This window comes from Eptesicus fuscus, chromosome 17 (assembly GCF_027574615.1).
Source record: "Eptesicus fuscus isolate TK198812 chromosome 17, DD_ASM_mEF_20220401, whole genome shotgun sequence".
NCBI classification, from domain to species: Eukaryota; Metazoa; Chordata; class Mammalia; order Chiroptera; family Vespertilionidae; genus Eptesicus; species Eptesicus fuscus.
In genome coordinates, this window is record NC_072489.1 from 12,816,063 (window position 1) to 12,838,064 (window position 22,002).

Genomic DNA, 22,002 nt, shown 5'->3' on the forward strand with positions numbered 1-22,002 from the left:
CTCGAGCTCTCCCGAGGTCAGGCCGTGCTCCCTGTATCCCCGCGAACTTTTCGCCACTGCAGCGGGACTGTGCGCTCCATGTTGGCAGGGGACTTTGTCTGTCTTAACTAATCCTGATCTTGCTGTAGGGCACAGGACGGGGAGGCAGCAGTGCCCAAGAGGACAGCCTTGTCGGCTAGAGGGCTGTGCCCCCGGGGTGGGCAGTCTCGGAGGGGCGGCTGCTGTCCTGGGCCTGCTCCCCCGGAGCTGCTTTCTGAGGCCGCGGCCCCTCTCGGAGCGCCCAGTAGAAAAATGAAACTCACTCGTCCTGGCAGCAGGCATTTATGAGGAAGGCGCTGTGTGCCCGGCCCGGCGATGGGCCTCATGGGACGGGAATCAAGACCTCACTGCCCAGTGTAGTTGCAGAAGGTAGACAAGTCAGCGCCGGCTGTGGCAAGGGCAAGGGCGGGCCTAGGGGCTTCTGAGAGCACCGAATGTGAAGGGTTCAGGCAGCAGAAAACCACCAGGCAGCTTTCTTCCAGGACCATAGGGAGGGACAGGGAGGGTGATGAGAAGGAAGCATGGTTCCGGAGTCATCTTGCAGGCAGTGAAGGGACCTTTGAAGGTTTTCACTAAGCATGGAAGAGGCTTGATCAGAGTTCTCCTGAAAGGTCTCCTGATTCAGCGGGACAGGATGGGAGGGGGGGGGGGGGCCTGGAGGCCTGGGCAGGGATCCGGGCAGGGGATGATGGCCTGCCTGCTCTGGGGTGGCAGAGCCATTGGAGGGAAGTGGACTCCAAAGGGGTTTAGGGTCAGGATGAGGAAGGGAGGAATGAGATGGCACAGAATTTCTTGCTTGGGCAGCCGTGTGGACGGTTGCCATTCCCTGGAATGGGAAAGTGTGCCTCCGCTGGATGAACCCTTCCAGGCTCTCTCTCTCATTCAGCCCTGGCCTCTCACACCCACCCCAACCCCCGCCTCTCTTCAGATGTAATCTCTTCTCACAAAGCAACCCCAGTGACTGTTAGGATGCAAATTACATCCCTGACACTGCAGCTTAAAATCTTCCAGCAGCTTCTGTTGCACTAACATTTAAATTCCCTGTCGTAGTTCCCGAGGCCCGTGTGACCTCTCTGGCTTCATCTTGTACCATTTGCTTTCTGTGCTCTAGTGCACAGCTCTCATTCGGTTCCTTGAAAATGCCAGGCTGGCCGGGTAGCTGAGTGATTAGAGCATTGTCCCCACACAAGGTTGCAGGTTTGACCCACAGTCAGGGCACATACAAGAATCGACCAATGAATGCACCAGTAAGCGGAACAACTAATCTCTCTCTCCCTCAAATCTATAAATAAAGTAAAACATCTGTATAAAAAAGAAGATGCCAAGCTTGTGCTGGTCCTGCGACCCTCGCCCTATTGATGCTCTACTTCAAATGCTCAGCCAACGGGTCATCTTCTTGCTGGTTCCTTCTTATTCAAAATTCAGCTTAAAAGTCAGTTTTACACAGAACCTTCCTGACCACACAACATAAAGTAGGCTCCTTAAACTCTACCCCTTCACATCATTGCATTCTCTGCTTTTCTCAGTTTTGTGGATCAGTTTATTATCTCTCGTGCCTACCCATGTGAGCTCCATGTTGGCAGGGGCCCTTGTCCGTCTTATTTAACCTGTGCTCTCACCCCCTCGGGATGGTGCCTGGCACATTGTAAATCCCCAATTTTGGGGGGAAATGAATGAAGGAACAGATCTGAGGGAGAAAGTCCTGGGGTCTGTTTTAGAAGTGTCGAGTCTGAGGTGCCTGTAGGGCTAAGGCATGGGTGTCCAGAACAGGTGTCTGTGTGGTCTCCAGATGAATAGAAATAGCTGGCCTACAGCTAGAGATTAGACAGACATCAGCATATACTCAAGTGCCAGGATCCCTCAGGAGGAATGTGTAGAATGAAAAGGAAAGAGGATGAGGATCATCACCCCAGGTGGGGGGAGATGCCAATATTTAAGAGAAGGCAGTAGAAGAAGAGACCATAAAGCATCAGCCAAGTGACTGATGGGAGAAAGGAAGAAAGCTCCGAGTATATGGTGTCCCAAAGCCATGAGAAGACAGTATTTCCAGGTCCGGGGGAAGTACTGCCGCTGGGCGATGCTGCCCCTGGGTGAAAGGAGAGTGCTCTCACTAGATCTAGCAACCAGCAGGTGACCTCGGTGAGCCCCACTTCGTTTGATAGAGGGGGAACAATTCCAGCAGGATGAAGGGTGCTTACCAAGGAAAAATGGGAGCGGTTTCAAAATATAATAATGGGGGCGCAGAGCCTGTAGGGAGTTGGGAGGATATGGTTGGTTATGGTGGGTCACAGATGTAATCACCATTTTTGGTAAGTGGTTTTGATGTAATTGCTCCCCTGTTTCTTTTCATTCCAGAAGCCACATCTGTTTTGGAATGAAGTCACCCGAGGAGATGCGCCAGCAGGCGCACATCCAGGTTGTGAGTAAGAACCTGTACAGCCAGGACAACAACCACGCCCCCTTGCTGTATGGGGTGCTTGACCACAGGATGGTAAGACCCCGCGCCTTCCGGGTTCCTTGTGTTTTGACTTGCGGGTGAAACTGGTGACTTGATCACACTGGTAGAAACAGGGCCTCCTTCCATCCACCCTGTTCCCCTGCGCACACATCCCAGGGCCTCCCGCCTTCGGCCAATTGGATGGGAATACGCTTTAGCTTCCCAGGTGATTCTGATTCCGAGTCACTTGGCCACCTGTGAGGACTGGTCCCCGCTTTGCCGTCCGGCAGTCCTCATTGATTGCTGGGTGTGCTTTTTATCCAAAGGGTACCAGTGAGAAGGACCGCCCTTGTGAAACCTGTGGGAAGAACTTGGCTGACTGTCTGGGCCACTACGGGTACATTGACCTGGAGCTGCCTTGTTTTCACGTGGGGTACTTCCGAGCCGTCATAGGCATCTTGCAGGTAAGTGCGTGTGTGCTCCCAGCCCAGGCACGAACTTGGGAGTGACCAGGTAGGGACATTGGAGTGGTCTTAGGAGTTGTGAGAGGTGGGAGACACATCTAGGGAAGATTTTTATACTAAACGCATAATATTTTAACTTCAATAAATAAGTTGCTAAAGGATTCTCTGTTTCTTGAATTTCCTTGAGTAAGTGGTAGCGATCTATAATAATAAAAGCGTAATATGCTAATTAGATTGGACAGCCAGACAACATTCCAGACGAAGCCTCGGCTACAAGGGCCGAGGCAGAGGCAGCTGCCGCGTCTGCGAGGGCCGAGCCCCTTGCACAAATTTCATGCATCGGGCCTCTAGTGCAATGTAAAAGATAATAAAATAATAATTCAAGTCATACAGAACAACAGAGAGAAAGAAGTTAAAGATCCTACCGGCCAGCTCTGACTGGCTAGCTTTCTCATGAGCTTGGGCTGCCTCTGTGCAGATCTTTTTGTAGGTCCCTCAGTGCATGGTCACTCCGTGTCCTGGGCAAGGCGTGGGGTGCCATTTTAAAAAGAAGGCTTTTCATCCTCTTTTATCTGTTTTGTTTAATTTTTAAAAGATGATCTGCAAAACCTGCTGCCACATCATGCTGTCCCAAGAGGAGAAGAAGCAGTTTCTGGATTATCTCAAGAGGCCTGGCCTGACCTACCTCCAGAAGCGAGGGCTGAAGAAGAAAATCTCTGATAAATGCCGAAAGAAAAACATCTGCCATCACTGTGGCGCTTTCAATGGTGAGCAGAATGCAGGAAAGGTTCAGCAGTAACCCTTTCCACTCATTCTCTTCTGTTTAGCCTATTCGCTTTATGCAGTGTTTCGATGTCAACTTTTTCTTGCAAATTAGGCTATAGAGCCTAGCAGTTAGTACACTGTTAGGAAATGCACCTCTCATCTTTTTTTTTATTTTTTATCCTTGTTTGAGGATATGCTTTGGGGTTTTTTATAAATTGATTTTTTAGAGAGAGAAACATAGATTGGCTGCCTCCTGTGCACACCCCAACCAGGAATCGAACCTGCAACCTAGGTATGTGCCCCTACCAGGAATCGAACCTGCAACCTTTTGGTGTACAGGTCAACAATCAACTGAGCTACCCGGCCAGAGTGCACATCTCATCTTTCATTGCTGTAGCAATTTCAGTAACTTCATTAACCAGGCTGCAACCTCAGGCTAGCCTAGCTAATAACCTTTTATTTAACCTTAGTAATTAATTCCTACAGGTACTGTAAAGAAGTGTGGTTTACTGAAGATAATTCATGAGAAATACAAGACCAACAAAAAAGTGGTAGATCCTATCGTATCGAATTTCCTTCATTCTTTTGAAACGGCCATCGAGCACAACAAAGAAGTGGAGCCCCTGCTGGGGAGGGCACAGGTGAGTCTGATGTGCATGCCTGCCCTCTTCCTGCCTCCCCCTGCCCCACCTGCTCTCTCTGCTTCCGCTGCTCCCCCAGGTCTCACACACGTTCTGTCTCTCCATCCTCTGGTATACGCACATTTTGCAAAATGAGAAGTTCAATTAAGTTAGATTTCCCAGAATACTTCATGTGACAAGTGTTGAGCCCTAAGCCTAATGTGGACTGGTCTTGCAACTAACAAATTTTCCACTGTCCAGGTAACATGTCATATCTCTATTGTAAAAGATTGTAAAATTATAGCTGTACAGAGCACAAACTGAGAAATCCTGTTTCTCACTGGGATAATGAGACATAAGAACTTGTAGGTAATTCTCATTACTTTTATTGACATAAATTTGACCAACAGAATCTTATGAAGTACTAGTAGCCCACTTGCAGGAAGAATCCTGCAAGCGGCCACGTGCGCTGCCGCTGCCGCTGCCGCTGCGCCTGCACCCGCGCGCTGCTGCCGCCTGCCCCACTCTGCCCCTCTCCGCCCCGCCCAGGCTTTCCTTCTGGCAGCCACCTTGCTTTCCGCTTTTCCTTCCTCTTCCTTCTAAGTTGTCTTCAGTCTTCACTCCTCCCTCCTTCAGCGTATGCAAATTAACCGCCATCTTTGTTGGGTAATTTGCATAGTTGTCCTGATTGGCTGATGGGCGTGGCTTAGGTGTAGCGAAGGTACGGTCAATTTGCATATTACTATTTTATTAGGTAGGATCTTATTTTTACCCTGCTCAGAGCTTGATTAGTTCTTAATTCACATAGTACTGTCTAGAATTGATACTATATAAAACTAACAAATGAGTTGAGTGGCTACTGAGTACCAGACTCTATGAGACCTGTGGGGGAGCATCAGGAGCTGCCACCACTGGGTCTACTCTCAAGGATCCCACAGTTTAGATGTGTAGGTAGCCATTCATCTGTGAAAAGTAACCAATATCACAGGCCGCAGTGCTGACTCACAAGAATGGCAAGGACGGTGAGTTCAATGGGAAATCAGGAGGAAAATGTCACTTTGGACTTGGTTAGGGAAGACTGCGGAAAGGTGTGGTTCCATCTGGTGTAAATGCCAGTGGGCTAAGAGAGTCGGGGGCAGTGAGCTCAGGCTGTGCAGCTCACAGGGTCTAGGCTCACTCTGAGGCGGAGGCTCTCTTTGAAAGACCAGGGAGCGATGGAAAAGCACCTCGCGTTCAGTGACTGCTGTCATGCACTGACCCTGTTCGACTTCTTTAGATGGGTTAGCTCACACAGAAGGAGGATTACAGCTTTGAGTACGCAAAACAGTTTGTTCTTGTACTGGTGTTATTATCTACTGATGATTGTGTTATTTTCCATTCAAACAACTGTAAGCCTGCTTTGCCCCACCTTGTACTGGTACTTAATCCTCACAATAAACTTCCAGGACAGTATTGCCCAAGATGACAGTGAGGAGGGAGCAGGAACTCTTGCCAAGGCAGTTCGCTTGCAGGCCCACGACAGCCAACTGAGAGCACTGGGCAGAGGGCCTCCTGCTCGGGGGCGTGTGGTGCCACCGAAGGCTTTGAGCAGGGAGGGGAATGAATAAATGGTGAAGTTTTCGAAACATGGCTGCTCTTGAAAAGACACCATGATGAAAGGGAAAAGGCAGGTTGCGGCTGGGAGAAAACAGTCACAATTCCTAAATCCTGACAAAGGACTCGTTGCCAGAACACAGGAAACAGCTTTTACAAATCGCTAAGGAAAAAAAACTACCTGATTGATTTCAGAGAGGAAGAGAGAGGGAGAGAGAGAAACATCAATGATGAGAGAGTATCATTGATCACTTGCCTCCTGCACGCCCCATACTTCGGATTGAGCCTACAACCAGGGCATGTGCCCTGACCTCCTGGTTCATGGGTCAGCGCTCAACCACTGAGCCACACTGGCTGGGCAAAATCCACCTAATTTTAAAAGGTGGGAGCAAGACTTGAATTGGCACTTCATAAAAGGATGTATCCAAATGGCCTATAAATAAATGAGAATTTGCTCAATGTTATTGGTCATCAGGGAAATGCTAATTAAAATATACACACATGTTCCCAGAAAAATTAAAATGTAAAAAAACTGAAAACCAAGTGTAGGGAAGGCTCTGACACATATTGATGTGGAAGTGGATGTTACCGCCACTCTGAACAAGTTTGGCAATTTCTTATCAAGTTAAACCTACATGTGGTCTAGCAATTTTGCTTTTAGGTATATACTCAAAAGAAATGAGTGTGTATGTATGTACACAAAAATATTTGTACAAAAATGTTTCTTGCAGCTTTATTAGTAAAAGCCAAAATTGGAAACATCCCAAATGCCTGTGAACAGGAGGATAAACGTCACGTGTCCACACAATTGAGTGTAGTGCAATGAAAGCAATAACTGCTGCCGAAACCGGTTTGGCTCAGTGGATAGAGCGTCGGCCTGCGGACTGTAAGGTCCCGGGTTCGATTCCGGTCAAGGGCGTGTACATTGGTTGCGGGCACATCCCCTGGTGGGGGGTGTGCGGAAGGCAGCTGGTCGATGTCTCTCTCTCATCGATGTTTCTGGCTCTCTGTCTCTCTCCCTTCCTCTCTGTGAAAAATCAATAAAATATATTTAAAAAAAAAAAAAAAAAAAAAAAAGAAAGCAATAACTGCTGACACACAACCTGGCTGACTCTCAGTCCTGCTGCGAGGAAGAAGCTGTGTACCAGAGTTCCTAGCGTCTGACCCATTTAGATCAAGTCCAAAAACAGGCGGGCTCCTCTGTGGGAGCGGATGTTGGGAGAGCCGTTCCCCTGGGGTGAGGCCGAGACACTGGCTGGAGAGGAGCACCAGGTGCTTTCTGGAGAGAGGGGAATACTCTGTCTCTTGATCCGAATGGTGATATATATGCATACAGATGTCTGCATGTAGAGGTTTACAAATCTCTTAAGGTTTGGGCAGTTTACTATGTATAATTATGCTTTGAATGGAAAAAAGGGGAAACCAACCCTGAACTTGGGTAGTGATAGTGGAGCCTGAGGCCGGAGTCAGTGTGTGCAGTAAGCGGACAGGATTTGATGACTCGCCGCTGTGGAGAGGGTGTGCGAGGCAGAGAGCTGTCAGAAGCCTGGCAAGCAGCCTTGGTCAGTTTGCATGAGGGTGCCCAGGCTTTCTTGGGGGCAGCCTTACTCGTGTTCCCCCCTAGTCACTCTGCTGCTCTCAGATCAGCCTCCCTGGCATCTCCCTGGCACGTTCCCCTGCTAGCTCTGCCCAGAACCCGCGGCACTGCCCTCACCGCTCTTCTGACGCTTCCACAGTAGTGATCCTCCTCTAGGGCCGGAGGCATCTTGTTTGGAAAAATCTCCTAAGGGACTTGGCTTAGGAAGGATCCCCTCCATTGAACAGCCACTTTCCTAGTGCCTTAAGCTGGGCCCTTGGGACACTCCCCCACTGCCACCACCTCCCCGTGCCCCCACTCCACTTTACCCAGGTTGACACCCTAGGGGTGGTTTAGGGTAGTAGTTATGAGCTTTGTCTTTGGGGTCAAACAGACCTGAGATTAGAGCCCAGCTTCGCCATTTATCATTTCCGTGATCTCAGACACATGACCCAACCTGTACCTCCGTATCCTCAGCTACAGAGCAGGGATTACAAGGGTATCTGCTTTAGGGCTTTCGCGAGGATTAAGAGATGATTCCAGATCCAGTGCTTAGCACAGTGCCTGACACATACAGGTGCTTAGAGCATGTTGCCCCATTGCAACAGTAGTTTCCACTGCCACTAACACTCCTGTAAAAGCAATCGTGATAAAGACGATGAGGTTCCTCCCACCTCTGCTGTGCTCAGACTCAGTATCCCTTCAGCTTAATGACGCCTCCCTTCCCAGCCCTTTGCTGCTTCCGTGCAGCCTCCTCTGCTGTCTGGACCCCCTTTGAGATCTCAGCCTTGCCTCCCCCATGTGTACAACTTCTGTGTCGTGTATAACACTTGTGCTGTCATGTACTTTTGGTGGTTTCTTCTACTTAAGCTTGATCCCTAACAAGATCCATGTTTCTGAGGTCCTGCTTGATGCCAGTTATGGTGCTTGGAGCCTGGCAGGGTCTCTGAGATCATCAACTGGCCCTAGTTCATTTCCTTTTCAGGAAAGTGGAACCCTGTGCCTTTATGGGCAGCAGAGCGTGATTGAGTCTGGGTTACACACCGTGTAGGAATTGAACTGAACCTCTAGACTCTATCCCGGAAGACTACTATATGTCCACTCCCGATTGTAATGCAAATCCAGGCAGGGGTTGGTGACCTGCAGACAAAGTACCTCCTTAGATGCCATCAGTCTTGTCTCCCCACCAGGTGAAATGCATTCCTTGATGTCCCTGGCAGACTGGGTGACAGGCTGCCCTGGCTGCCATCCTGCCAGGCATGTTCCCTCACCACCCCCGAAAGCAGCGCACACTGGAGCTCTAGCTGCTAGGATGCTCTGCCCTGTTCAGAATAGTCCTCTGCTGTCTTCATGGGTCCCTGATTTCTGCTTCCTGGTGAGAGCGGAATAAGTCACCAGCCTCCTCCGGGTGCTCCAGGGAGGCAGTTGTGATAGCACTCTTGGAGTAGCTGCTCTTGCAGAGAAATGGCTTCCAGACTCTTGCCAGTCCTCCTGCCCTCCTGCCCTCCTGCCCTCCTGGATGGCCTTCAGCCCGTGATGTTCTCGCCTAGTACTGACTGGTACTCCAGGGGATGGCTGGCCTTCATCCCCTTTCTAAATGCTATGAACAGTTTTAGATTCCCCCCTAACTGCTACAGGTGGTAGTGAGGTGCCCATTGCTGGGAGACAGGGAAACTGAGGAAGGGAATTCTTTTTCGGGGTGAGGATGTGTGTTGGAATAGCTTCCTTCTCCCCGACTTCACTGCCATTTCCTCCAGGATAGGACAGCAGTAAGTTTCTCTTGCGGCACTGTTCTGAGGGCAGTGGCTGTTCAAACATTTCTTCCTTAACTTTCTTCCCCTTCTCATTAAGTTATGCAGAGCAAATTCTGCATGTAGCATATATTCGCAGTCACATGATCTTTGATTCCAAGAAAAATCAGTAGGCAGCAACAAGACACAAGCTGATCATTCTTCCCTTTGATCTTTGACTATCTGATAATTTGCCTAGTTCTTACATTATGAGTAAGTTGTTACAGCATGGCACTTCTATTAAATGAAGTTAATAAAGACCAATGTAAGTTCACTACAGAAAATGTAAATGTAAAAATAGAAGCAAAATGATTATAATTCCACTCACTGAAAGACAGCACTGTTAAAACCTTGGTAAACTTCCATTTCCTCTTTTCTGTATAGACGTACATCCTAAATGAGATCATATTGTACACATGCTTATTTCATTTACCAGTATTTTGTGAACATCTTTCATGGCAATAACTACGTTCTATAGTCTCTTTTTTTGTTTTTAATGGCTTCGTAATTTTCGATGTATGATTTTATCTACCCAGTAACCTGTCAGTCAGGCTGTTTCCAACTTCACTATTAAGAACAGCTTTAGTGAACATAACCTTTATGTTAATTTTTAATCATCCCCTTTGGAATAATTATGAGAATTGGAATTATTGGTTTAAATAATTGGAATAAAAGGCATGCATATTTTAAGGGCTCTCACACGATAGCATATTAGCAGAAATCTGTCATCATTTACACTTAGATTCTAAGTGGTGAGTAGGCTAGAGAGTATGGAGAGTAAGCCCTTGCCCAAACTATGGAAATTAACGTATCTCTTTCCTGTCCATAGGAAAACTTGAATCCCTTAGTCGTTCTGAATTTATTTAAGCAAATCCCAGCTGAAGATGTCCCTCTTCTTCTGATGAACCCAGAAGCTGGAAAGCCCTCCGATTTGATTCTCACGCGACTTTTAGTGCCCCCCTTGTGCATCAGACCCTCCGTCGTGAGCGATTTGAAGTCTGGCACCAATGAAGATGATCTGACAATGAAATTGACAGAAATCATTTTCCTAAACGATGTCATTAAAAAGGTCAGTGCTTCCCATTAGCATTGGCAAGCCCTACATTTTAGAGTATCTCTGTGCAAACACTTGTGAGCGAGAAAGTCAAGATGACGAGGCGCATTTCTGTTCCTTCTCTGCTCCTTTTTAGCATCGGATATCAGGAGCCAAGACCCAGATGATCATGGAAGACTGGGACTTCTTGCAGCTGCAGTGTGCCCTCTACATCAACAGCGAGCTCTCGGGCATCCCCCTTAACATGGCGCCCAAGAAATGGACCCGGGGTTTTGTCCAGCGCCTGAAGGGAAAACAGGGTATGTTGCCAACAAAATGTGCAGGAGACAGTTTACTGCCTTTGCTTGCTTGCTTGCTTGCTTGCTTGCTTGCTTGCTTGCTTGTTTGTTTTCGAGTGCATGGCCAGCTTATCTAATTGGGGATCACAGACTCTCCTTTGTCTTTCTGCCCACATTACCCCAAATGGCACACCTCGTGCCATGGAGACCTGTGACACATTTTTATTTATTTAGGTCGATTTAGAGGCAATCTCTCAGGAAAGAGGGTGGATTTTTCTGGCAGAACTGTCATCTCACCTGACCCCAACCTCCGGATTGATGAGGTAGCTGTGCCAGTTCATGTGGCCAAAATTCTAACTTTTCCTGAGAAAGTAAGTACCATTCATCTGCTTGATTCTGTGTTTTGAATCCAGTTCTTTACATTATAGTTTAAGATTCCAAACAACAGACAGTGGAAAATCTCCCGTAGCTCCCCTCAGTGCACAATTTGGCATGTGTTAGTATAGGTATCTTTCCTGTTTGTTGCATTGCTATATGTAGTATCTGCAGCATGTACAAGCAGAACTGTGTATGTACTCAGATACATTAAATGTACTGTTCTGCAACTGTTTTCCCAAGTACTATCATCTTTAACATCTTTCTATGTTGCTTCATACCTCATGTTTTAGAGGAGCTAAGTGATAAACACCACACACAATTAATTTTCTTGGGATGGATTTTTATTTCTTTTTTAAGTGAAAGAATTTTATATATATATATATTTATATATGATTTCAGAGAGAAAAGGAGTGGAAGAGAGAGATAGAAACATCGATGATGAGAGGGAATCATTGATTGGCTGCCTCCTGCATGCCCCTCCACTGGGGACCGAACCCACAACCTGGGTTTGTGCCCTTGATCAGAATCGAACCCAGGACCCTTTAGTCCACAGGCCGACGCTCTATTTACTGAGCCAAACCGGCCAGGGCGGGATGGATTTTTATTTTTAAAACCTTGGAATCACTGAGTCAAGGCTTTGAGCATTTTAAGGCTATTGATGCATAACCAGAAAGGCTGCACCACTCTGCCTCAGCGCACACTCCCCATGAGTGTAAAATACCCAGTGCCCTTTTTTAACTGAGGTGTACAGGTCCTAATAACAGGAGGCTATTAATTGGCTTTGCCTTAGATTCATAATTGGCCAGATCATAGACGGTTGTGGTAAAACTTACGGGGAGTGTCCTCAGTGAGTTACTGATGATCCAAAGTTTCCTGCTCTGAGATGGGTGTTCCAGGAGACTGTAGTCCAACAGCTTGTAGGACACAGTGTGGCAGACCAGGACCTCTGTGCTGGTGTCACCACTTTGAAATATTAGAAGCCCATGGTAAGTCATGGCAGATGAAGTGGCCACCTGTTTTGAAGATCACAGTATGTGCTGGAATGTTCCCACAGATCAGTCCAGCCCACGCTCTTCTGGTGGGGATACCAAAGGCGAGTGAAGGACTTGGCGGTGTCATCCAGGGAGTGAGTGACCAAGTTCGGACTAGAACCTGGGCTCCTCTATGCCAATCCATTGTCATTACACACATGACCCTAGGCAGCAGGATGCACGGGGCGCTGCCGTTCTCCCTCCTAGAACCACACAAAGAAAGTGAAGATTGAGGCGCAGTTCAGTGTATTGAGTAACTAGTAGAAGGATAGGAAGTATAATCTAATAGTATCTCATTGTGGTCCTGCAGGTAAACAAAGCAAACATTAACTTTTTGAGGAAACTGGTTCAAAATGGACCTGAAGTTCACCCAGGAGCCAATTTCATTCAGCAGAGACACACGCAGATGAAAAGGTAACGCTTTCCCAGTCTAGCTGGGTGTAACTCATGACCAAGGTCACTGTCGCCATGGTTAGCCACAGAATGCAGTCCTGAGTACAGTTTTGGGGGTATTTAGCATGTGGAAAATATGTGTTTAAATTGCAGTGAGTCTAGGTATACCATTTGCCCCATTTGGTGATTGAATATAGATGAAGTGTTCATTTGTTTCCTAGCATTTAGTGTTACTGGATCTAGGTGGACAAAGCACATTGGAATAAATGAACCTGTATCTTACGATCAGCTTGTCATAATTTAATTGACGCCTCTGGGGGCACCTTAGAGTCAATGAAATATGATCATTCTAGAATTTGAATTCTGTTATGAAGAGGGAGAAACATGGTGAGGAGACCTTGCCCTCACATACCATGTTTATTATTGTGTGTTCAGGTTTTTGAAATACGGAAACAGGGAAAAGATGGCTCAGGAGCTCAAGTACGGGGACATTGTGGAGAGACACCTCATAGACGGGGATGTGGTGCTGTTCAACCGGCAGCCCTCGCTGCACAAGCTGAGCATCATGGCGCACCTGGTGAGTGTGCGGTTTCTGGTCTGATTTTCTGTGGAGTGGAAATAGTGCTGTAAACAATGCTGAATTCCAGATTTCTAAAATTAAAATTGCCAGTAATCTCTGATTTTCATAACCTGCTTTTCCTTTTCTCTCACTTTTTAATTTGAGGGAAACTTAAATTTCAAGCTTTTCTTCAATGTTTTTACTATTTATAATGTAATATTCATACACTTAAACAGAGAGGAACTAATTGAAAATTAGTGTGAAAGTGACTAGCATGATTTCACTTGCAAACTAAAATATATACACATATATGTGCACAAACTTATGTAAAATAGATATGATTAAAAAAATTGACTTTTGACTTAACTTAGCAGATTAATCAAGAAACTAAAATACTTAAAATATTTTTCTTTGCAATAGTCCTCCAACTAAGACCTTAAACCATATTTTTTTGGTGATTTCGTTTTGCAACAGCAGCAGTTTCTTTTTCTGGAAATTTAAAATGGAAATGAGGTGCAACTTTAATTTGTTAAATATTCATCAATTCTCCTATCTTCAAAGCCATTGAACCATGAGCATTTGTAAACAGTGTTTAAACAGGCTCTGAAAGTCGGGTTTTTCTGGATTCCGTTTTTCAGTAGTTTGTGAATATATTGCATCAGTCTTTACCTTAACAGTGAAATACCAAGCAGCAGTTTATGATTTATGAGGATATGATTATGGGATCTAGGGGGAAACAGAAGCCCTCCTTTTCTAGGAGCTTCTGCTTAGCTTTGGAACATTTTTTTTAAGAAATATTTTGTTTGAATATTTTTAAATATTCAAAGAATTCTATTGTGAACTCTCATATTCCCAGCCTCTTCACTCAGTTTTCTTGATTTGGCCTCACTTGCATATCTTCCTTTTTTCTTTGATGAACCCAGATACCCTGTCTTTTTCCGTGTGCGTTCAGTTTACTGTGTAAGGCGTACACAGTAACCACAGTGCCATTGTCACACCTCACAAAATGAACAGTCACTCTCTGGCAGTGTCTAGTGCCCAGTTCACAGTCAGATTCCCCCAGAGCCTCAACAAACTTGCAGCTAGTTTGTTCAGATCAGGATGCGGAGTCTACATGTTACATTTGGATGATACATAGCTAAGGTCTCTGTTGATCTGGAACAGTCCTCCCTCCTTTTTTAAATTGTAAAGTCATTGTTGAAAAAACCATGTTATTTGTCATAGAGAGTGTCCCATGTTCTCAGTTTGTATAGGTATGGAGTTAAGTGTTTCTTCGTTCTTCCTTGTATTTCTGTAAACTGGAAATTAGCTCCCAAGACGTGATCAGATGCAGGTTCAACTTTTTGACAAGAATGGCTGTGGGTGGTGCGGGCTACTTCCAGGAGGGCTTATTTGAGGAGGCACATGCTATCTGAATGTCCCACTCTTATTAAGCTGAAAAGTATAAGGAGTCATCTGATGTCTTCTTTGAAAGGTTCCTCATCAACCTTTTTTCTAATAGTTTCATTCATCTATGATCATTGCCTACATTATTTCATTAGGGCTGCAAAGTGGTGAGATTTATCATTTATTTCACATCTAATACAAAGGATCCTTGTACTAAAAAACTAGAGCTGGCTGCTTGTCTAGAAATACAATTCTTAAAGGAAAAGCGGCCTACATACCTAATTCCTTTTCCTTTATTGTCAGTTTGGGAAGTAAAAACTTGGTGCTCAGTTACTTCCCATTCGGTTGTTTTAGATTCTTTATTTGCTTATTTTGGATTTTCCTTCCTTCATTGTCATTATAAACTCATGGGTTTATGTAGTCTGTGTGTTTTAATCAACTGCCATAAATTTTACTGATATCAAACTGTGATGTCATGGGCCGGGGCCTTCATGTGGCTCCAGTGCTGGTGTTTGCCTCCAGCGGTCAAACAAGTTCCCTACATTGGCCGTGGTGAGTCCACAGGTGACATGTGTCACTCGACAGAACACCCTAGAGGTTTATTTCCTTAATCTACATTTTCCGGTTTTCCATGAAGCCATTTTCTAATAACTAAGAAGCTTTGGATCAATGACTAAGCCCTCCTCTTGTTTTGTGTTCCACAGGCCAGGGTCAAGCCCCATCGGACCTTCAGATTTAACGAGTGTGTGTGTACACCCTACAATGCGGATTTTGATGGCGATGAGATGAATCTTCATCTTCCACAAACAGAAGAAGCTAAAGCAGAGGCCCTTGTTCTAATGGGGGTACGTAGGGTGGTGCAGCCCAGCTTACAGCTCCGTGAGGGTAGGAAAGGGGATCGGGCTCTTTGGGAAACACCTTCTAGTATGTAAGTGAGTTAGTGTCTGTAATAGGGGCTTATTGGGGGGAGTTGATGTTTCCTGACCTATAATGTGGGTTCCTGAGAGAAAATGTATATGTGAGCACTATTTATGAAAAGATGAGAGAGCATAGCAATCGGCTGTTGGGTATCATGGGAAAAGATGGTTCTGCATACGTGGATTTTCTAGTAGCTAAAGATTCTTTAAGCACCGATATATTGTATTGAATATTCTGAATGGAAACTTCCCAAAATGTAGCAATACTTCTTTGTCTTCTGAAGGGCACACTAAACAGTCGTTTTTGTAATGACTCGTATCACCATTTTATGGTTAGCGGGTAGGCGTGCCCATTCGGTGCCAGGGGAGTCCGGTGATGAGAGGCTGGTGCCTGGTCCTGAGGAGTCACAGTTGGGCTCTAACGCTTGCACTGTGTGTGCTGTTCGCTCCTGAACCCGCCATAGCACAGTGTCCCCGGTGCCTGCTAGGTAGGCTCTTCCCTCCTAAACTTAACGGCCCCACCTGTTGGGTTTTTAGAACTTAGGTCTTTCTTTTTTCTAGTATTCTAGTTTTCTGTATTATGATCGGATGTATCTTGTAGTTTTAAGTGTTCCTTCCTCCAAAAATACTAATTCTGATATGATGCTTCTAATCTATTTTGGTTTAGGGCAATGGTCGGCAAACTCATTAGTCAACAGAACGGCAAACCGTGGCTCGCGAGCCGCAGTTTGCCAACCACTGGTTTAGGGTGATTCTGAGGTAAAGGCAATTAGGTTCTGCAAGCAGATCTATTAAATGTTAAAGTCTGTGTGGATTTGGTGGGATAGGAAGCAGGGGCTACATTCGTAGCCTTTGCTAGAGTTCTTCATGGCAGGAGTTGACATATCTTTTTGTGTGTTTTTTTAATATGTTTTTATTGATTTTTAGAGAGAGGGGAAGGGAAAGGGATAGATAGAGAGGTAGGAACATCGATGAGAGAGAAACATCATCGATTGGCTGCCTCCTGCATGCCCCCTGCTGGGGATCAAACCTGCAAACCCAGGCATGTGCCCTGACTGGGAATCAATCCAGCTCAACCACTCAGCCACTCTAGCTGGGTGACATATCTTTTCTGATAAAGGAAATATTTAATTTATCATGTATTGTTTATACATGTTTAAATTATTCTTTGGAGAATTTAATAATTCTGAGAAATTTATGTGCTAAAATAGGCTGAAGTCTTCAACTTTTTTGAAACATTGATTCTTATTATTCAAACATTCTAGCAAAGTAATGGAAGTTATTTAAAAAAGGTACAGTTTCTACACCTCACAGCTTTTTTATTTCCACCTCTATCAGTTTGTTCCTTATCCATGAATATAGATGGTTGTCATGGTTAAATAGCCTTTGTTTTCCTTTTTTCTGCTTAACATATTATAAATACCCACTTGCTGTAGAGTCCTCATGATTGATCATAATGGCTTTACAGCATTTCACCACGTTAGCACACCATGACTCATCTTCCCTCTGGTGTTGAAAATGTAAGGTGCTTTTCTTGTTTTGTTTTGAGGATTAGTCCCTCAAGGGCCATCTTTGTGCATTTAGAGTCTTCTTTTGAATTATTTCTCTGGACTTCTCAGCCTATTAAAAATATTTAGTTGATGCTGATTGAGCATTACTGTGTGCCAAGCACTCTTCTAGGAACATAGTGAGTGGGGAAGTCAAGTTCTTGCTTTTCTTCCTATTTGAACAGAGAGAGAGAGAGAGAGAATCCTATCTAATAAAGGTGGAATATGCAAATTGCTGTAACTCCATGACAAAGATGGTGGTGCCCACAGCCAATAAGGAGGGAATATGCAAATTGACGCAACAAGGGGAGAGGCCAAAGGTGGCTCCGGGCCAAGCGAAGGCAGAAAGGCGGATCCAGGCTGGAGCGAAGGCGGAAAGGCAGCTCCGGGCCTGAGCAAAGGCAGTGCGGGCAGCCAGGGGAAGGAAGGCCTATTCTTGCACGAATCTTTGTGCATCGGGCCTCTAGTAACAAATATAAAATATCAGGTGGTTGTAAGTGCTAGGAAGAAAAGGATCAGGCAGTGTAAGGATGAAAGAGCATGAAGGCGGTCCTGTTTTAGGATAGTCTGGGAGGACCATGAGAACAGTAACATATGAACCAGGTTCTGAAAGAAGTGGGAGAATGATCAGTGGGTCTGTCAGGGAAAGAGTAATTCAAGCAGAAGAGCAGCAGCTGCAAAGGCCCTGTGGTACAATTCCACTTGGGGAAGCAAGAACTTAGCCTGTTTTCTCCTGTGCCTCAGTGTCTGTAGCAATGGTGATGAGTGCTGTGTTGGGAATTGGTGGTTGATATGAGAGGACAAGATGGTTGATGGGTACGTGGTTGGTGGAGGATGGATAGCCATGAATGAGTTCTTGTTCTGCGCTCCTATAGTCAAAGGGTGAATAGGTCAGTACAGTCATTCTTCCTGACTGGCACTCTCATTTCTAGGAGGCTCTCCAGAGGAAGTAATTAGACTTGCAAAATTATTTGCAATCACACAACACAAGCAATGCCCAGGGGGGCGGGAAATTGATTTTGTTAAATTATGTCACATCCATACAACGAAACCCTTTGTGTTCTCTTAAAAATGATGACATAGTTGTATACGTAGTTGTTTGATAAGTAGTTGCCTGTAAGTTTGTAAAAATGTTTATAGCAAAAAGTTGGAAGGGTTATATACAAAGTCTTAAAACAGTAGTTGTTTTTGCTTGGCAGTTCGACACATTGAGTTTTGATTTTTTTTATGGTCTATATTTTTAGATTTTTTAATAATGGATATATCTTATTTTTGTAATTAAAAAGTAATGTTTAGAATGTAACTAGTGATAATAGTATCAGCCTGCAGCCAAACAGTTAGACTTTGTCATTGACTTTGCTATTATAGATCCTTTTTGTTAGACATTTTGTTATAACAACATATTTCATTTGTTAAAAATGAAAACACTAAAACGTAGGCTTCAAGGATATTGGGTGGAAGAATCCATAATTACTATTTGGACAAATCCCTCAGTTTCTGTGAGAAGGTTGGCGACTGCTGATCTACTGCACTGATTCAGCAGTCCTGTCCCCGTGGAGCAGGTGGGGCTCTAGCTTAAACGTGGCCCAAATTGCCCAGGAAACTTCTCCAAAATGTGCACGTATGGGCTTGCGCACCCTGCTCCCACCCAGACCACTTGCTATCCACCCCAGAGAAATTCTCTTAACCAGAAGTGAGCAGCTGTCTCCTGCCCAGGTGCGGATCACTGCTCTGGGTAGTGGTTCAGAAGAAGGCAGGCAAGGTCTCTGCCTTGGAGGGCCTTTCACTGTGGGTGAGGAGGCCCAGAATACCCGCAAGTGCGCAGTGCACTCTGACACAGAACCTTCCGTAAACCTACCCATGTGTTGGACAACAGCTTCCTTTTTTGCCCAATGTGGCACTCATTGAATTTTAGTTAAATCTTGTTGCTAAATTGTTTGTTGTTAGAACTTTTTGTCTCAAGAGAAATTGAACAGTTCTGCCATCATTGTGAAGAAGTGTGGAATTGATTCACTTCAAAGATGACACAGTACTACTCATTCGTAGAAGTGAATTTCTTTGGAGAAGTGCATTTATTAAAAACAATAAAGTCTTGGATGGTAGAGTTCTTTACAGGAATCCAAGACAACTTAACTCGGTATTTTACTTTAGTGCTGGTGGGAACCTCTGAGGTCTATCTAGCTGGTATTTCTTTTCTCTGCTCGACAGATGAGGAACTGGAAATTAGTAACACAGCTGGGCTTAAGGCCCCTGGCTTCAATTTCTCAGCCTTGGCATGCAGATCTTTGGACTGCATCATACCTCCAAGGATGGCTAACTTACTGTATCCATTTTTCCTTCAGACTAAAGCAAATCTTGTAACCCCAAGGAACGGAGAACCACTAATTGCTGCTATTCAGGATTTTCTAACAGGTTGGTTTGTGAAATTCACTTAAAAGGAGACTGTGGAACAATGGTTCTCATTCACAATGGTTTTATATGAGAACTTGCAAAGCTATTTAATTGCCTGTGTTTAATTCTGTTGTTTGTTTACTAAGTTTAACTGTGAACCTGTTGGAAATGTTTTGTAATGGTTGATTATTTATTGATTCAACAAGCATTTGTTGAGCTCCTGCGTAGACCAAACATGTTTCTAAGCCCTGGGGATACAGCAGTGAGTAAATCCAACTCCTTTCACTCATGGAGCCAAATTCTAGCTGGAGGGGAGAGCCAGTAGGCAGCTGTATGGTTTGTCACTTTTTTAGTAATAGTCCATATTTATTTAATTTATTTTTAATATATTTTTATTGATTTCAGAGAGGAAGGGAGAGGGAGAGAGAGATAAAAACATCAGTAGGAGATGCTGGTAGGAACCTCAGTTTTAAAATTGAAATGTGATTTTCTCAGTTTCATTCCTTCATGTGTGTGTGTTAACACTTTTAGGTGCCTATCTCCTTACTCTTAAGGACACTTTCTTTGACCGAGCCAAGGCATGCCAAATCATTGCTTCAATACTGGTGGGCAAGGATGAGAAAATTAAAGTTCGTCTCCCGCCTCCTACAATATTAAAGGTTTGTGCAGGAGCTATGTGTGTATGTACACAGGTGTGTGTGCGTGTCCATCCCCATACGCCCGTATGGATGTACCCGAGCCAGTGCTGGGTTTGCATGTGATTGCTGTAGTCTTGTCTTATTTACATGAAAGGTGGTTGAGACCAGGCTTGGCCAGTTGATGCTCTGCCTTCCTTTCCTCCTCCAGCCTGTCACCCTGTGGACAGGAAAGCAGATCTTCAGCGTCATCCTCAGACCTAGTGATGACAATCCAGTGAGGGCCAACCTTCGAACCAAGGGCAAGCAGTACTGTGGCAAAGGAGAAGACCTCTGTGTCAATGATTCCTGTGAGTTAAAGCAAACGGGGGAGCGGGGAGTCAGAAAAGCAAATTCAGCGTTTCTCTAAGGCCTTAGCCTGAGGCAGGAAATTTGTTCTTCAGGGAAATGTAGCTGATGATTCTCCTCTCAGATAGGATTTTCTTGTTTTGTTTTCTAATATATTTTTATTGATTTCAGAGAGGAAGGGAAAGGGGGAGAGAGATGGAAACATCAATGATGAGAGAGAATCATTGATTGGCTGCCTCCTGCATGCCCCCCACTGGGGATTGAGCCCGCAACCTGGGCATGTGCCCTACTGGGAATTGAACCATGACCTCCTGGTTTATAGGTCAATGGTCAACCACTGAGCCATGCTGGCCAGGCTTAGATGTGATTTTCTATTTCTCTAAGGTAGAGATCCTGTAGACACATGGGCCAGTGATTAGAATGTTTTTCTCCACATGCATTTTGTCTTAGGTGACTGGTTTCTGTCTTTTTTTTTTTTTTTGTCTTAATTAAATTTATTGAGGTGACATTGGTTTAGTTTCTGTCATTTAATGCAATTTATTTTATTCTGCCTCTTTTGTTTTTTGGGGTTATTTTTTGTTGGTTTTTTTTTTCATCAACCAGAGTCTCATTATTTAAGGCATATAATTTCTTATTTTATGTTCAAAAAATGTGTTCATTGACTAAAAGTATGACTAAAACATATAACAAAAAATATGAAGTTTTTTCCCTGCCTCACCTGGTTAGTAAATTTTCTGATAACATGAAGATCAGATGTAACAGTGAGATTTATTTACTAGTAAGTACAAGCCAACTGAGTCATGTAGACGAATGCAGCTCAAAGTTTGGTCTACAGACCAGTGCCATCAAGCCATCATTTCCTTTCTGGCATGAGCTCCTTAGTTTATCTTAGGCTGCTTACAAGAATGGGCTTTGCTAGCAAGGCCTTGTGACAGGAAATGGATCTATAGGACTCTGTGGAGTCTCTCTGAAGGTCAAGGTTTCTACTGTCTTGTAATGAAGGTAGAGATGTTTTGTAGAGCATTGATTTTTCTCAGATTTATAGTCATTACTTTGAAAATATACTCCCAGGATTTTTAAATATTTTGGTTTGTTGTTTTATTTTGGGTTTTTCTTCTTAAAGCATTTATTTATTTATTTTAATCCTCACCCAAAGATATTTTCCATTGATTTTTTTTTTTTTTTTTTTTTAGAGAGTAGAATGGAGGGAGAGAGAGACACAGAGAGAGAAACAATGATGTTAGAGAGACACATTGATTGGTTGCCCCCACACACACACACTAGGGCTGGGGATCGAGCCTGCCATTTAATGCAATTTCTTTCATTTTGCCTCTTGTTTTTTGGGTATATACCCTTGACCGGAATCAAACCCGGGACCCTTCAGTCTGTGGGCCAACGCTCTATCCACTGAGCAAAACCAGCTAGGGCTAGCTTGATGTTTTGGATTGTGTTTTGTTTATTTCTGGATAAGAATTTCACTTCTTTTGGTTGTATAAGCTCTTCATGATGGTGCCCCTGTTGGTTTCCAATATCTTAGACGAATAACACAGTGCTCTACACTTTGGTTACAAAGCACTTTGCTATGCACGATGTCATTGATGCCCAAAATATCCCCATGACATAGAGATGGCAAGTGCTTGATACTGCCTTTCACAGTTCACAGATGAAGAGAATGAGGGTCAACTAGTACATTTCAGAGTTAGGACTGTAAGGTAACTAATTGGGCCTTTAATGCTTTTTAAAAGACACTAGATATCTCTTTTTGAGGAGAATGTCTATTTGCTCTGCTTTAACTTTAAAT

At 44.5% G+C, this 22,002-nt stretch overlaps 1 protein-coding gene across 1 annotated transcript in view; it reads left to right on the forward strand.

The window, feature by feature from the left end:
• POLR3A (RNA polymerase III subunit A) overlaps window positions 1-22,002 on the forward strand; it is a 46,446-nt gene that overhangs the window by 393 nt on the left and 24,051 nt on the right. Inside the window, exons 2-14 of the mRNA XM_008145303.3 lie at window positions 2,395-2,530; window positions 2,803-2,940; window positions 3,536-3,707; window positions 4,192-4,346; window positions 10,114-10,353; window positions 10,475-10,637; window positions 10,851-10,987; window positions 12,336-12,439; window positions 12,854-12,995; window positions 15,068-15,208; window positions 19,170-19,239; window positions 19,750-19,877; window positions 20,065-20,203. Coding sequence (XP_008143525.2) covers window positions 2,395-2,530; window positions 2,803-2,940; window positions 3,536-3,707; window positions 4,192-4,346; window positions 10,114-10,353; window positions 10,475-10,637; window positions 10,851-10,987; window positions 12,336-12,439; window positions 12,854-12,995; window positions 15,068-15,208; window positions 19,170-19,239; window positions 19,750-19,877; window positions 20,065-20,203 — 1,865 coding nt within the window. The remainder of the gene's footprint in view (window positions 1-2,394; window positions 2,531-2,802; window positions 2,941-3,535; window positions 3,708-4,191; window positions 4,347-10,113; window positions 10,354-10,474; window positions 10,638-10,850; window positions 10,988-12,335; window positions 12,440-12,853; window positions 12,996-15,067; window positions 15,209-19,169; window positions 19,240-19,749; window positions 19,878-20,064; window positions 20,204-22,002) is intronic.